Genomic DNA, 16,777 nt, shown 5'->3' with positions numbered 1-16,777 from the left:
TTGGTTCGTTATGAGCCCCAGGCAAAAGGAGGTTGCGCACAGGTAAGTAACACAACACAGGTAACTTTTGTAAACACTTGTGGTCTGTGAGAATTTCTTTTAAAAGGAATCCGTACATACTCAAGTCTGAGAAATACTGATTTAAGCTTTTAAAAAATGTATTGATTTAATTTCAAATGGGTAATACCATAGCATGATTCCCAAGGTATTCAGTGAAACGTTTTCCACCCACCCGTTTTCCTGCCACGTGGCTCCCTGCCTGGAGATAGCTCGTGCTACCAGTTTCTTAGATATTCTTCCAGAGGCGGCATATACAAGGAAATCAGTGAACGTACTTTTTTTTTTTCAAGTGAATACACGTGTGTGTGTTTTCTTTTTGTATTATGGAAACTGGTCCTTCATTTTTTCTCTTCCAAGTAGCTCTCAGCAGGGGGCATTTAGAAAAGTCTGGGAATGTTTTTGGTTATCAGAGTCTCTTGGCAGCACAACTGGACAGGGATGCAGGGATAGCCCCCTACAAGAAAGAATTATAAGGAAAATGCCAACGGTAGCGCCTCCGTTGAGAAACATTGCATCTGGTGGTTTGTGGATGTGAAGATTATCGAGTTGTGTATGTGAATTTTGTTCCCAGCCACCTTGCTAAACTTTCTGATTGTAATAGTTTTTCAGTTGATTCTCTTGGAGTTTTCAGGTGTATAATCACCATTTGCAGATAACGATAATTTTACTGCCGCCTTTCTAGTTTTTATATTTCTAATATTCTTTTGTCTAAATGTGTTGTTTTGTACTTTAATTGGGAATGAATATTGAATTTCATCAAATGCTTTTTGACATTTGTGGAGACGTTTTTACTTTATACCTATAATACGTGAATTATATACTAAGATCTCTAAAATTGAACCGTTTTCACATCTCTGGGTTAAATCTCACTTGGTTATGGTTTATTATTCAGGGAAGTTTTTAAAAATACAGGTTCTCAGACCCTGCTCCTAAAAGTTGGGTAGTGGAGAAATCTGTATTTTAAAAAGACTAAAAAAAAACTTCTCAGGTGATTTTAGTAATCAGCCAGTTTGTGAACTTGTGTGTCTTAAGGCTACGGTTGGGGATTAAAGCCACTTTCTCCGCTGCGTGATACAAACCTTCTCTTTGTTTCCCACCCCCTTTTCCATCAGCTTTTTGGCCAGCTGCCCCAGCCCTGATCTGCCTTTTCTTGTGCCTATTTATCTACTCCAACAGTGTCCTCTAGATAGAGCCTGGCCTCCCTTGTTTCCTCTCTAGCTGCTCAAGAAAAGGTAGTCAGGGAGGTGGCTCCATGCTCACTTACCTTGTCATAACCTTCCCCAGTGGCCCTGCTCAGAGCAATACTGTTGTCCAAGTTGGCCGTGTCCCGAAAACTGCATGTGCAGTTTCCCCCTATGTTTATATCTGGTGCCTTCAAATTGTCCGCCGTTGCTAGTGGGAGCCCTTCAAGTCGGCTCCTAAGGCCTCTTGACATGACCCCAATAGTCTTTCATAGCATCCTTGCTACCTGAGGTGACAAGATGTTCCAAGATCATTTTGTACATTTCTTGTTCCGGACTTGGAGGTAGCCGTTTCTCTAAGGAACTCTGATTCCTTCTAAGACTAACCCACCCTTCTAACTTTTATTTCTTCTTATCCATCACACCCTCTATACTCCGCATTTGTATCATCCACTCTACTCAGTCTTTCCTGGATATGCTTTGTGTTTTCCACAAGTTTGGACCTTGTCCTTGATTTTATTATCTACCTAGAATGCTCGTCTCTTTTCATATTTCTAGAAAAATCATATTCTTCCTCAAGGCTACCTTCTCTCCTCTGCGCCATCTTACCCACACAGAATTAATCATTCAATTCAGTGAACGTGAATTAAACATCTGTTCTGTGTTAGGACCTGAATAAGACACCATTCCCTACCCTAAATGCATTCTTAACACCTAGGTGTTGTACAAAGAGGAGAGATTGAAAAGCTCCAGGGGAGGGTAGGGGTGAGAACCTCTCCCCTTCCCACAATAGGGTGCACTTGAGCAAGATCTGAAGAGAAGTGGGATTTTCAGGGTATATGTGGGGGGGGGGGGATTTTTTTTTTTTTATGTGGGGTCATTCCAGGTTTTATGTGGGGTCATTCCAGGCAGATGATGGGATGCCTTTAGCACCTGAAATGAAGCTGAGCTGAGCTGACGGGGCTTTCTGTGCTGGCCTCTCTTGCCCTTCACCTGTCTTCTGTCCTGCACTCTCCAAGCTCCAGGGCTTTGGCTGGCTGTTCCCTCAGCCTGGAATGTTCCTCTCCTGGGATGCAGAGCAACTTCCACCCAGCATTGTTTAGGTCGCCTCTCAGAGATCACATCTTTGGAGAGGACTTCCTTGTCCCTGCTGACCAAAAACAGCACACCACCGTCCCTCCCTCCCTTCACCTCCCCACCCCCACTTAGGTCATGCTGTCATTTTTCTCCTGCGTCATTTTCCTCACTGCTCTCAGCAGCAGCAGAAATTATTCTTTGTTTGCTTGTAAGTCTCCCCTTTTGGAAGGTAAGCCCTTTGAGTTAATTTTGTCTAGTTAACTTCTTTATCTCCAGTAGGTCCTGGCAGATAAATAATGTTCAGTGAGTGTGCTCTGGGCATTTAGAGTAGCTGGGCATTGCTGAAGGAATTCTGGTGATGCAGTGGTTAAAGCACTCGCCTGCCAAATGAAAGGTTGGCAGTTCAAACCCATCAGCCATTCTGCAGGAGAAAGACATGGCAGTCTGCTTCCATAAAGATGTACATTCTTGGAAACCCGGTGGGGCAGTTCTGTTCTGTGGGGCCACTATGAGTCGGAATCAAGTTGACACAGTGGGTTTGGTTTTGCAGTTTTTTGGGGCATTGCTGGAGAGCCGGGGTGGTGGGCAGATTGTGGGGCTGGAGGGGTGTAGAGAGTGTCTGGGTCACAAAGGCCTTATGGCCTTGCTAGAGAGCCTAAGTCTTCAGGGGCTGTGTGCCCCTAAAGGGTTCTAAGTCAGGAATAATTGGGCCAATTCGTGTTTTTTTGAAAGGTTAGGAAAGGAGCAAGATAGAAGTAGATGGGGAGGGGAGTGCGAGATGAGGCAGGGAGAATATTTCACAGATGTTTGCAAGAGCCTAGGTGAGAGATGAGGGTCAGAGATGTGGGAGTGAAAAGTTTGAATTGCAGAGGTGTTTGGAAGGGGAACTTGACAAAACTTGATAACTGATTGGGTTGAAGTTGATGATTTTGGTGCCTAGATTGATAAAGTGTCAGCAGCTAAAATTGGGAGCAAAGCAGGAAAGATGTTTGAGTGGGGGGGTGGGGGAGGCTGCTGATGAGTTTGCTCTGATCTTGCTGAGATGTCCGACCTTTTGCCTAAAGGTTCAGGCTCAAAATGGGGACTAGGATGTTTGCAGCCAGAACCCCAAGTGAGTGAAATTGCCTGGAGCAGATGGGAGGGAGTTTTGCAGGCAGGCAGGGGGAAAATGACCAAGAGGAGATGACATTTATGGGGAGGATGAAGAAACACGGATCCTGTGATGAAGAAGGAGAAAGAACAGATAAACAGATTTAGGAAAAATGGCGGCATAGAAACCAAAGGGAAAGAAGAGTATTTCAAAAAAGAGGTCAGATGCTGGGGATAGATGAGTTAAGGCAAGGACTGAAAAGTCTCCAGCAAATTTGGCAGCTTGAATATCACTGATGACTTTAGCGGTGGCAGTTTGAATTACCAGGGCAAAAGCCAGATCGCAGACCTGTTGAATGAGTGGAAGTTAAGGAATGGATTACACATGTTGAGAACCTTGAAGGGGGAGACTTAGCAGGGGTTAGAGAGGGGCTAGGATTGCCAGATAATACAAAAACAAAAAAGCCAAACCCCTTGCTGTCGAATCGATCTGACTCATAGTGACCTTACAGGACAAAATAGAACTGCCCCATAGGGTTTCCAAGGAGCGCCTTGTGGATTCAAACTGCCAACCTTTCAGTTAGCAGCTGAACTCTTTAACCACTGCGCCACCAGGGTTTCTAGATAATACAAGATACCCAGTTAAATTTTAATTTCAGATAAATAATAATTAGTGTGTCCCAAATACTGCATCCTTTATTTTTATTTGCTAATTTCTGTCAACCCTAAGAGGGACCCAGCATTACAGCAGGATTTTTTTGGGGGAGTGGGGCAGAAAAGAATTATGTTTATATGCTGAGGAAAAGGATCCACTAGTCACAGAGAAGTGGAAGATTCAGGAGACAGGCAACAGAGGATGGAATAAGGCCCTGGAGGAGAGGGACTAATTTAGGGCCAGGTTTGTATGTGGAGAGCCTCGCCACCTACTTGGGTTCCCACAGAACTCAGTAATGACGCTGTAATTAAGGCACCGAGGAAATGGTATTAGAGCCTTTTACACATCTTGTTTTGAGACTGTGAGTCTCTTAAAAGTAAAAACTGCCTACTTGTGCCTAGCAGAGTGCCTTGTACATAGTAAGCCCTTGAAGGGTGAATTGGGTCCAAATGGCTCCAATTGCAAGCTTCTTTTGGCTCCACACCTGTGTTCTGGTCTTCCATGTGCACCCCTTACTGGGACAGCTGTCTTTCATTTTAACTGGCTCTAAGAAAAATGCACACACGTCTTTTTTTTTTTTTCATGGATGGACAAGTAACTCAATTTAGAAATTACAAGAGGTATTGTGCTTCTTTAAAAGCTGAAGTGCCCAATTTATAAAATTGCTCAATGCATTGGTATTCCACCCACTCTTTGAGGTTAAATGCTTTTCTCTTTTTTGACAGGTAATCTTTTTTTTTTTTCCCCTCCTCTGTAACCTGTTTGAGCCTAGTCTTTAAGAAATGGGTATCTGCGGGAATTACTTTCCATTACGTTTTTGTGAGACTCAAAATCATATTGTATAACTCAGCCATGACAACTTCTTTGTACATAGGCCAAGGGAAAATGGGTGCTCGGTGTGGTGTTCAGAAAGTGTCACGGTCACCTTATCCTCTTCTACATTATCCCTCCGTGCCCCTCACTTCCTGTCCCTGGGTTCCAAATCTCACAGAGAAAAGGTTTGCTTGGTTTCTTCAAGCTGCAAGGAAGCACAGACAGACACCTTCCAGACAGGGTGACCAACTCATTCCAATTTGCCTGGGACTTCCCTAGTTTTAGCAATCAAAGTTCCATGTTCTAGGAAACCATTCAGTCCTGGGTAGACCAAGACAGTTGATCAGACTGCTTCCAAAACCCTTCTCAGTCTCTCACTTTCCATGATTCAGCCTCAAAACAGGGAAGCAGAGGAGAAAGGTTTGTCTCCATCTGGACATCCAGACCTATGGGGGCAGTCAGTTGCAAGAAATATCCTGGGTATGTGTCTAGATCCTCCATCCTCTCTAATATCATCCTGAAACCTCAGAAATCCAGTCCAGTTATTTAGTTTACATTAACTTTAAACATAAAAAGAACAACTACTTATCCCACCACTCTAACGCATTGCCTCTTTAAATTTCTGAATAACCAGGAGAGAGATTGTATGTGTATACATATTCATCTGTACATATTTCTAGGTATAGATCTCAACAAATGTGTGATCATAATATGACTACAACTTTTGTGGGTTTTTTTTTTCCTTTATATATACTTTAACATTTTTCTAGATACTCATATTTATCGTTTAAGTGACATGAATGTCAAGGATAAACGTGTCACTCAAGTTTGTTTCTTAGAGTGTGGGTAGTGAACTTAACTATTAACTAGAGTCTTCAGTTGAGGGGTTTAGATCCAGGTGAAGAACGTCAGGGCTTCTGTTGACAATAGAGTATCTGAATTTATAAAATAAAAGACTTTGTAAAGGGCGGCACAGGGATCCTCGTGATGGAACTGTTCTGTGTCTTGACTATGGTAGTGATTACACACATCTACACAGGGAATAAAATAGTAGAGAGACATCACTACCACATAACTGAGTGCATGTACAGCTGGTGAAGTCTGTGTAAGATGAGTGGATGCTACCAGGGAATCAGTTTTCTGGCTGTGATACTGTACTATAGTTACGTTTGATACTACCTCTGGAGGAGACTGGGTGAAGAATACATGGGATCTCTCTGCACTTGCTTAAAACTGCTTATGAACCTACAATTAAAATAAAAAGGTTAGTTTAAAAAATTAAAAATATCTTAGAAGGCAGTTTTCACATCCTTGTGAGATACTCGGTACTATGCTATGCATAGCTCATTTTCCTTCTTTTAAAGAATACCCCTCCCTCAAGAGAAAAAAAAAATTAAAGGAAGAAACTGTCAAAGGAAAAATTGAAAGTACCTGTCTTTCAAGAAGCCATTTGCAAAGATAGCCCCTTGTGTAGTATAAAAAAGATAGTGGAACTGCATCAGTCGGGGGAAAAGGAAAACCCCTTGAAGGGTAGATTGCCTCTAAGTGGTTCAGAATTGCTGTTGTCGTCTAGGAGGTTAATGGTAGACTTTTCATTAGTGTCATTTCTCTCCCTGGTAATAAACCTTTTCTGACTTCCTCAGACCAGTAACTTTGGAGCCTTTTTTTGAGCTGCAATTCTTAACTGCAATTTTACATCAAAACCCAGTACATATATGTAATTAAAAACCGCCCTGGTGGCACAGTGGTTAAGAGCTCGGCTGCTAACCAAAAGGTCGGCAATTCAAATCCACTGGCCACTCCTTGGAAACCCTATGGGGCAGTTCTACCCTGTAGGGTCGCTATGAGTCTGAATCAACTCGATGGCAATGGGTTTGGTTTGGAAACCCTGGTGCCGTGGTGGTTAAGAGCTACGGCTGCTAACCAAAACGGTCAGCAGTTTGAATCCACCAGGCGCTCTTTGGAAACCCTGTGGGGCAGTTCTGCTCTGTCCCATAGGGTCACTATGCGTCAGAATCAAGTCGGTGGCACCGGGTTTGGTTTTTTTTTTTTTTAATATGTAATTGGGACAAAAGTTTCACAAAACAGTGTTCACCCTCATGTGTAGTACACTCTGGTATTTTCTTTCTCTTCTACTTAATTAAAAAAAAAATGTTATGGCTCAGTAATTTGAGTCCTTGATTCTTGATCTGCAGTTTGAAAATACACTGCTCGGTCTACTAGGTGAAGTAGTCAAAGCCGCTTGGCATGACATTCAAGGCCTTCCCCATCTGACTCCATCTTCCTTCCCAGCCCTGCCTCCTACTCCTGCTTCTAGCTAACTGGCACATTCAACATTTCCTGAACCCGCCTCTCATTGTCCCACCTTTATGCCTTGACTCTTGTTGTCCTTCTCCTCAGTGCCGTTCTCCTTTTCTTGTTTGCACCTCTTGGCTCCTATAGTTGAGCATATATGGTCTGTTGTACTGTTAGTATGTAGAGCTGCCCGTGAGGTCAGGCATGTGTCCCGGTTGTCCCCAGTTCAAATGTTACTCCTGCAAATTCTTCTCTGGCTTCTGGGTATACTTGGCCAATATTTTTCAAGATCCACAATAAGAATTTTATGTTGGATCTAGTATATATATATGTTTTATATATGTCTAAAACTAAAACAATACCTGTATTATGTGCAATTTGGTATTTCGTATACTAGTCTAGTTTTTATTTCTTTTTTCAACCCGTAACTTGATTTCAGAAATCATAAATTAAAAACCATTGATTTAGGCCATCCTTCCCCATTCTCATTGGCTTCTGCAGAAAGCTGGGTTACAAAACTTTATATTCCATGATCATTACTGGAAGGAAGTCTGTATCACCTCAAGACTTGAGAACCATACCATTTTATAATTTATTTTATTTTATTGTTGTTGAGGATGTACACAGTAGATCATACACCAGTTTAACAGTTTCTACATAGACATTTCATTGACATTGATTTGATTCTTCAAGTTGTGCAACCTGCAACCGTTCTCACCCTCCTTTTCTGAGTTTTCTCTCCCAAGACCATTTCATTTTTATCTCTATACCCTAGTGCCTAGCACAGGGCTTGCAGATGTTACATGAATCTGCAATATCCCATCTAAAATTAAATATGAACAGATCAAATTCAGTAGTACATTTAAAGAACAGTCTGCCACAACCAAATAGATACCCTGGGAATAAGAAGATAGTTTAGAATTAGAAAAATGTGTTACTATATCTCATTAGGATGCCAGTTAGGAAAACTCATACAATCTCAAAAAAATTAGAATTCAGTACATATTCCTGATTTTCAAAGAAAATTATGAAAATTGGAATGTTTTATTGACATAAAGAATATTTCAATCTAACAACATTATGTTCAAAGATGAAACATTAAAAATGGGGACAAAACAAGGATGCCCACTCCAGTTATTATGCTTTAACACACTTCTGCAAGTTCTAGCTAATGTAAGATAAGAGACGGAAGTAAAAGTTACTATTTTGAGAAAGAAACTATCACTATTGAGGTGATAGGATTGTAGAAAGCCAACGGAAATAAAATCAATGCGTTTAGTAAGACAGCTGAACATATTATAAAGATACCAAAGTAAAAAGCTTTCCTGTATATTGCAATAATCAGAAACAAATAATGAGGTTAAAATAATAAATCCTATTCATTAATAGCAGCCTTAACAGGAAACGTGTAGGACCCCTTAAGAATAAAAGTCAAAATTGTACTAACACCAAAAAAAAAAGTCAAAAATCAGTATAAGATTTTATCTTAATATTATAGTAGTAAAAAGTTTCAAGGAGTCCCTGGGTGGTGCAAAGTTAACTCGCTCTGCTGCTGACCAAAAGGTTGGAGGTTTGTGTTCACCCAGAGGTACCTCAGAGAAAGGCCTGGTGATCTAATTCTGAAAAACCTGCCACTGGAAACCCCCTGGAGCACAACTCTACTCTGACACACATGGGGTTGCCACGAGTTTTAATTGACTCGACGGCAACTGGTTTTAACCACCTAAATGCCCAAGAAAGGTAGAATGATTTATTATTTATTTATACCCCACCCTGTTCCAAAATGATTTTATGGTAGCTTTCACAGTATACACCATAACATAAAAATAAGTGAAGAATTCAGGCAAAGAGAAATTTTAAGGATGGGCCATGGGCTTTATTCTGACTTTTCTAGCTGCCAAAGCAAAGACGGAATCATGATCAATTACTGTGGTTTTACACAGATAGCATGTGCCTTCTACATTTGTTTGCAAACCCCACCCTCCCTTATGAGGTATTTTCATAAGTGCTGCTATGCCAATTTCTTTTTTACATGTTGCTGTAAAAAAAATTAGCATAGTGCCCTTATGAAAATGCCTGGGGGGGAGGGGTACAGTTGGTAAACAAACATAGAAGGCATGTGTTATTTGTGTAAAAATTTTATTCACACCATAAAATATTAAGTTGCTTTGGAGAAATGACTTCCTGGTACTGAGACCAAAGAGAAAAATTTTTCATAGGTCTCAAAGAGAGGATACTGTGTAGAGTAGAGAATAATTATTTTAATAGCATAATAACATGAAGTTTCTTGCTAGTAGACCACGGAGAGCCATTGAACAGTCTGGGGAAGAGTGTTGGCAGTGGAGCGAGGAGTGTGGGGATGGTTGTGACTGGGATGGACAGGAGGATAGTCTGTACACAGGTCTGAGGATCAGCTCCATGGACTAATGTGTTCTAGAAACTAATGTTGTAGTCCTCAGCTTATGTGTCATAGCACACTGGCGTCCTGTGAATCTTCACAGATTGGCCACTGAACTTTTAACAGTGTGTTAAGCTTGTTTTTGCTGTCGCTGAAGATCCAAACTGCTAAGATGTCTGTCAGATGGTGGAGTGGAGTGTGACCTGCAGCAGCTGCACGGATGCAGCCAGGAGTCAAGAGGTGCCACTTAGTTAGGCTGGCACTAAAGAGCATCTAATATGGATGGTCTGAGCAGCCCCTGTAAATATTCTCGCAAATTAGATTTTGGTTAGTGCAGCGGAGGGCAGGTGTTCTGTGTCTGGTCACGTACAGGTCCGTATGCTTTAATGGTTGCCTGGTGGAGCTGACAACCATTGAGGAAGGTTCAGAAGCCTCATGAAGTGAGATGCTTGACTAGAAGGCTAGCTTACCCCCTGGCTAGCTTACCTGCACACATTAACGGGAAGAGGAAAGAGCTATGGGCAGGAGCCGGATTCTCCTCAAAAAACAATTTGAGGCCCAGTGCAGCATGTGTTAGAAGGAGAGGGCAGTCAGTCAGGGTTCCCCTGTTTTTACACCATAGGGCATGGACACATTACGTCTGGAAAAATTGTTTTTTAAATGAAAGGTACCAAACCTCACCCTGAGTAACAGAAAAAAAAAAAAAAAAAGTAGTAAGGTAACCATAGAACATCTAACACTAAGCAGTATAACTTCCTGGCAAATTTTTCAAGGCAAATGGTATTCAAGTAGCAGTAAGCAGAATGGCTAAGTAAGGCTTGGAATCTTAAGTCCTAGCTTAACCTCTCTTTAAGCCTCAGTTTTTTTTACCTCCAGAATAATTTATTAGTGGGGTAGGGAGAGAAAAACACTAAATAGACAATAGATAACTGGTAACTTTAGTGAAGGGTAAGACAGTACACAATACTGGAGAAGCCAGCACAACCTATCCAAGGCAAGGTTATAGAAGCTCCATGGACACATTGAAACTCACTGAGGGACTAAGTTACTGGGCTGAGGGCTGTAGGGACCATGGTCTCGGGGAGCATCTAGCTCAATTGGCATCACGTAGTTTATAAAGAAAATGTTTTACATTCTACTTTAGTGAGTAGCATCTGAGATCTTAAAGCTTGTGAGTGGCCATCTGAGATACTCTACAGGTCTCATCCTGTCTGGAGCAAGACAGAAGGAGGAAAAGCAAAAACCCAAAGGAAAAATTACTCCAAAGGACTAATGGACAAGTACCACAGCCTCCGCTAGACTGAATCTAGCACAACTGGATGGCGCCTGGCTCCCACCACTGACCGTTCCGAGAGGGGTCACAATAGAGGGTGAAGAAAAATGTAGAATAAAATTTCTAACTCACAGACACAAAAAAAAGACCAATCTTACTGGTCTGACAGGCTGGAGAAACCCTGAGCATATGGCCCTCGGACACCCTTTTAGCTCAGTGATGAAGTCACTCCTGAGGTTCACCCTTCAGCCAAAAATTACATAGGCCCATAAAACAAAATGAGACTAAATGGGCACACCAGCCCAGGGACAAGGACGAGAAGGCAGGAGGAGACAGGAAGACTGGTAATGGGGAACTCAAAGCCGAGAAGGGGAAAGTGTTGCTATGTCCTGGGGTTGGCAACCAATGTCACAAAACAATAGGTATAATAATTGTTTAGTGAGAAGCTAGTTTGCTCTGTAAACCATCTAAAGTACAATTAAAAAAATTTGAAAAAATGATAACTTACCTGCCTTAGGGTTTTGTGAGGATTAAATGAGATAGATGGTGCACGTTATGCGTTAGGATAATGCCTGACACATGGCGCTCAGTAAATGTTAGCTGTCATTTATTATGTTATTACTATTATTATTTCAAATATTTGTTTGAGGTCCCCATAATTGCAGTTTATCAAGAAGGATTCTGATTTATAACAATACAAATAAACCTAATGTTTATTTTTTACAAATTAATAAATGAACAGAAATAATGTGCCCATGAATATCATAAATGTGTCATACTGCCTCCCCAGTTGCTGTGTAGATTCAATATAATCCAGTAAAAATCCCAACAGGATTTCTCATGGAACATGGCAAGCAAATTCTTTAAAGTTTATATGGAAGAACAAAGGACCATGAATAGCTGACTCACTCTTGAGGAAGAAAAACAAAGTCAAGGATAATACAGCCTACCTATACATATTATTAGGAGCCCTGGTGGCAAAGTGGTTAAGAACTCTACTGCTATCCAAAAGGTCGGCAGTTCAAATCCACCAGCCACTCCTTGGAAACCTTATAGGGTAGTTCTCTGTCTCACAGGGTCGCTATGAGTCGGAATCAACGCAATGGCAACGGGTTTGGTTTTTTTAATACATATTTTTAAAAGCCCCAACAAGTGTGTGTGTGTGTGCATATATATACACATATACATGTATATATGTATATACATATAAACGCACACATACATAATCACAGAATGCTCTAACAGTAATATAAAAAAAAAAAACAAAAACCAAACCCAGTGCCGTTGAGTCGATTCTGACTCATAGCGACCCTACAGGACAGAGTAGAACTGCCTATAGAGTTTCCAGGGAGCGCCTGGCGGATTCGAACTGCCGACCCTTTGTTTAGCAGCCGTAGCACTTAACCACTACACCACCAGGGTTTCCAGCAGTAATATAGAGAACTTTAAAAGTGTGATCATAAAATAAGATTTACTTTCACATGTAAATGTTCGGGTATGACCATACTTAAAAAAAAAATACTTTAAAGACATGAAGAAATAATCCAAAGGTTTTACCAGCATATAGAGTCACCTAGAATGCAGACGGACACGTGTGTAGCTTGTAGTTTTCAGAGATGGTGAACCCCTCTTGGTAAAGTCTGAAAAAAAAGTACAGTATTCCCACAACTTACATGGAAGTTCCCTTCCTAGAAAATTTGCAATTAGGTGCTGTTGAGTAGTGACACTGTGTACAGCAGAACGAAACACTGCCTGGTCCTGTGCCATCCTCACAGTCATTGTTATGTTTGAGCCCATTGTTGCAGCCACTGTGTCAGTCCATCGCGATGAGAGCCTTCCTCTTTTTCTCTGACCCTCTACTTTACCAAGCGTGATGTCCTTCTCCACGGACTGGTCCCTCCTGCCAACATGTCCAAGGTATGTGAGGTGAGACCTCCTCATCCTCACTTCTAAGGAGCATTCTGGCTGTACTTCTTCCAAGATAGATCTGTTCATTCTTCTGGAAGTCCATTCAGTATTCTTCGCCAACACCATAATTCAAAGGTGTCAATTCTTTGGTCTTCTCATTGTCCAGCTTTCGCATACATATAAGGTGATTGAAAATACCGTGGCTTGGGTCAGGTGCACTTTAGTCCTTAAAGTGACATCTTTGCTTTTAAATACTTTAAAGAGATCTTTTGCAGCAGATTTGCCTAGAAAATTTAGTATGTATTATAACCACGTTAAAAAATACTTTGTGTTTATATGTAAAACTGAGGGGCTAGACTGAGATAATAATAAACCTTTAAAAGTCACATGAGACAGATCTTTACTGTGCAGAACTGCCCACACAAATGTTGCAGGATGACCAACATGCCTGGCCTCTGTTAGTGGCACATACCGATGATGACAACAAGAAGACCCCAGAGAGTGGTCCTGTCCCTAGCAAGAGTTACGTCTGCCAGATGGAAAAGCATAGGGCAGTCTGGCACACAAGTAATTGGCTGGCTGGCCTCATCCAGGGAGTTCAGCTCCTTGAAAGGGATGTTTCTAGTGGCTCCCGTTTGTCTGTGGAGGAGTACAAAGGCTGTTGGACATTGGTCATTAAACTTCTGCATTAAATGTCCTCTTAAGCTCCTTCCAACGTAAGATTTTCTGTTTCTCAATAATGTTTCTGATTCTTCTGATTGTTGTTTCTTTTTTTGTTTTTAATGAAGAAAAATAATTGCATTGAGAAGTGTTAAATGACAGAGATGCCCAGCACTGCTGTGATTATTTTCTGTGACCTTTTCCATTCTGAACCCTCTGGCTAAGCATTCCTGTTCTTTTTCTGGGCCGAGCCAGTGTTGACCTTCCCTTTCCTGTGGGAGCCCACTGCAGAGTGACAGCCAGAAACTGGGAGACTGCTGTAGTCCATGCCAACCTCCTCAGTCTGCAGTAGAAATCTCCTTCATAAATTAAAAAAAAAAAATTAATGTGGTAAAATATTTATCAGTGACCTTATATTCACAATGTTGTACGCTGTATTGTAAAAATCACACAGTATTCCAAAACTTTTCATCACCTAGATAGAAACTCTGTACCCATTAAGTAGTACGTAACTCCATAGTTCCCCCACTCCCAGCACCTGGTAACCACTAATCTTCTACCTGTGTGCATTTGCCTATTTTAGATACTTACGTAAGTGGGACGATAAAATGTTTGTCTTCATAATTTTAAAGTGACTCATTTTACCCAAAATCCCATGTAGGATACAGAGAGTGAACATAGACCATGAGAGTGAGTAGGTGTGTGTGGTAAGGTTTTTGTTGTTATCCTGTTTAATTTTCTTCTCTTAGCAATCAGTTCCTGGAAGTTTGGAATTGAATTTGTCTGACTAATACCAAGTTTTATTTTTTATTTAAGGGTGTTTCTGATGCTTGGAAGCTATTCTTTCAGCCACAAAGATGGTAATAAATCTTTGCCTTCCACAGTTCAGACCAAGAATTCACTGCAACAAGGTAAACTAAACAAATACACACATACAGTAAATAAACAATATTTTTCATATTTTTCCCGTTCCCTACCTTGTGTGTGTGGATTTAACGCAGGCTTAATGTGTATTTAAGTAAGCATGGGTTAGACTCTATCTCTAGAAGCGTACAGCACTTACAGGGTGAGCTGTGACGCATTTTGTGGAGGGTCTCCTTCATTGTACTCTTCCCTTTTTGATGAGAAAGTGTGATTCCACCCAAAGCCATAACAAGGGTAGAAATATTCTCTCTCCCCTCAGTTGTTTTTTTAATTTCTAACGCTAGAAATAACGGCTTGTATTTGTTATTTGGGTTCCTTGTTCTTTATCATTTGAATTCAGCTACCTTTCCTTTTGTGCAAAGGAGAGCGGTGAATAGGGAAACACCAAAGGAAGAATTGAATTTCTCCCTAATTTGGAGTTTTTGTACATGACATACTGTTTCAGGCACTCAGATAGTCAGGCTGACTCCTCTGGACAAAGATACTGTCACGTTTCCACTGATTATAGAAGGGAAGGAAGCACTCACCATCCCACCCCCAGCACATCCACTGTTTTAAATTTTCTGTAGTCTTTGTGGTCCTTGTCACTGTGCACACATTTTATCGAGTTTCATCATTCGTAGACTTGCAAGAAGCTTGTTTGCTCTGCTTCCCTTAGGAAAGCTATAATTGGTAGGGTCCAAACACAAAACTGAAAAATATAATGAATATCTTTGTTTTTCCCTAAATCTGTGTGTTTTTATCCTTTGAAGTAACAAACCATTAGTATTTTTATTTTCTCATCGCAAAGATGGTATTTTGGAGGAAGGATGTTAAATTAACTGTTGAATTAATGTTAAATTGAAGGAATTTTTTATTTCATTGGGTAGGATTTTATAGCTTATATGTTTTTAAGATGGACAGAACTTGAGGACACACCTTAGTCTTTGACCTTATCTTGAGCACCTGCAAAAAAAAAAAAAAAAAGTAGAATTAGTTTAATAGAAGAAAATTTTAAATAGTGTACTTCAAACTATCTTTAAAGAGTTTTCTTAGAAATGGCAAGTTCTCGAAAAACGAGTTATCTTCATTTGGACCTCATGGAATCAATGTGTCTTATATTTGTCATTAAATCTAGATATCAGCTGATGGTTACGAAGTAGAAAATCTCATCTCTGAAGACCTCACAAAAAGAAGTCGTGGTTTTAGGACAGAGTATTTCATTAAACCACCAGTCTATGTGACAGTTTCTTTTCCCTTTAATGTGGAAATCTGTAGGATTAACATAGACCTCACAGCTGGGGGCGGCCACAATGTCACTGGCCTGGAAATGTACACATCTGCCTTGCCCAGCAGAGCATCTTGGAGTACCCCAGAGTGCCAGACCCCGGGCCCAGCTGAGCCATCCATCCCAGACAAAGAGGCATTCACCTTGGTAGGCAAAGTCTTGTTGAAAAACCAGAGCCAAGTGGTGTTTAGCCATCGGGGCTTCAAGGCCAGGCCACCTTTTGGCCCAATGGAAGCCACACTCCCCTCTCCTGCCATTGTCACCCAGGAGCTCTGGAACAAAGGGGCTCTTTCCCTTAGCCATGTGGCCCATCTCAAGATCTGTATCACCCACATGACAGGCAGCGGTGTCCCTTGCATGAAGCGGTTGGAAGTGTGGGGTCAGCCAGCCAAAACCTGCTCCCAGGAGGTGATAGACAGTGTCCTGCTGGTTGCTTCAGAGAGCATCCCTCAGGGCTTGGCTCTGCAGGCCCCGGCCTTGCCCATGGAGAGTGACTGTGACCCTGGGGGCCAGTCCGAGTGCCACCAGGCCCCCTCCAGCCTGCAGGAGCTGGCTGAGATAATTCGGGATGTACCTGAGGAGTTCTTGGATCCCATCACCCTGGAGATCATGCCTTGCCCCATGCTGCTACCCTCAGGCAAGGTCATCGATCAGAGCACACTGGAGAAGTGTAACCGCAGTGAAGCTGCGTGGGGCCGGGTGCCCAGCGACCCTTTCACGGGGGTAGCCTTTACTCCACACTCCCAACCTCTGCCTCACCCCTCCCTGAAGGCCCGAATTGACCATTTCCTGCTCCAGCACTCCATCCCTGGCTGCCGCCTGCTTGGGAGAGCACAGACTGCAGCGGCAGTGACCCCTTCTTCCATTGTTACGCCTTCTCGGAAAAGGAAGATGGAGCAGCCTGAACAGGCCCCAGACAGTAGCCTTGGTATAAATGCTTCCTGTTTTTCTACCACAAGCCCTCTGGTCTCACCCACTACCTCAGAGCACACCGCTAAGAAAATGAAAGCTGCCAGTGAGCTTGGCCTGACACACATGGACTGCTCAACAGGTAATCTCAATGGTACGTCCCTAGCCCATTGTCATCCCAACTCTTCCCGGGTGACACTTGGCACAGTTTTCTTTGCTTTATGCTTTTGCCAGCATAAATTCCTCAGACTGCTGCGCATGCTCCTTC

At 41.9% G+C, this 16,777-nt stretch overlaps 1 protein-coding gene and 1 long non-coding RNA gene across 7 annotated transcripts in view; one reads left to right on the top strand and one right to left on the bottom strand.

Annotated features, from left to right (window-relative positions):
• Positions 1-16,777, top strand: part of UBOX5 (U-box domain containing 5) — a 42,310-nt gene that overhangs the window by 12,356 nt on the left and 13,177 nt on the right. For 3 of the 6 annotated variants that reach the window (XM_049869283.1, XM_049869284.1, XM_049869282.1), the window contains exons 2-3: positions 14,226-14,320; positions 15,451-16,651. In XM_049869283.1, coding sequence (XP_049725240.1) covers positions 14,267-14,320; positions 15,451-16,651 — 1,255 coding nt within the window. In that variant the 5' untranslated portion in view covers positions 14,226-14,266. Of the gene's footprint in view, positions 1-11,539; positions 12,759-14,225; positions 14,321-15,450; positions 16,664-16,777 lie in introns of those variants that run through there. The other 3 variants (XM_049869279.1, XM_049869280.1, XM_049869278.1) reach the window with 2 other exon arrangements.
• Positions 13,086-16,777, bottom strand: part of LOC126067434 (uncharacterized) — a 45,204-nt gene continuing 41,512 nt past the window's right edge. Inside the window, exons 2-3 of the long non-coding RNA XR_007515400.1 lie at positions 15,252-15,278; positions 13,086-13,768 (exon numbers count right to left, since the gene is read on the bottom strand). This is a non-coding gene — a long non-coding RNA (uncharacterized LOC126067434). The remainder of the gene's footprint in view (positions 13,769-15,251; positions 15,279-16,777) is intronic.

Source organism: Elephas maximus, chromosome 25 (assembly GCF_024166365.1).
Source record: "Elephas maximus indicus isolate mEleMax1 chromosome 25, mEleMax1 primary haplotype, whole genome shotgun sequence".
Classification (NCBI taxonomy): Eukaryota; Metazoa; Chordata; class Mammalia; order Proboscidea; family Elephantidae; genus Elephas; species Elephas maximus.
The sequence above is the reverse complement of the archived record's forward strand: the minus strand, read 5'-3'. Positions and strand labels throughout refer to the sequence as shown.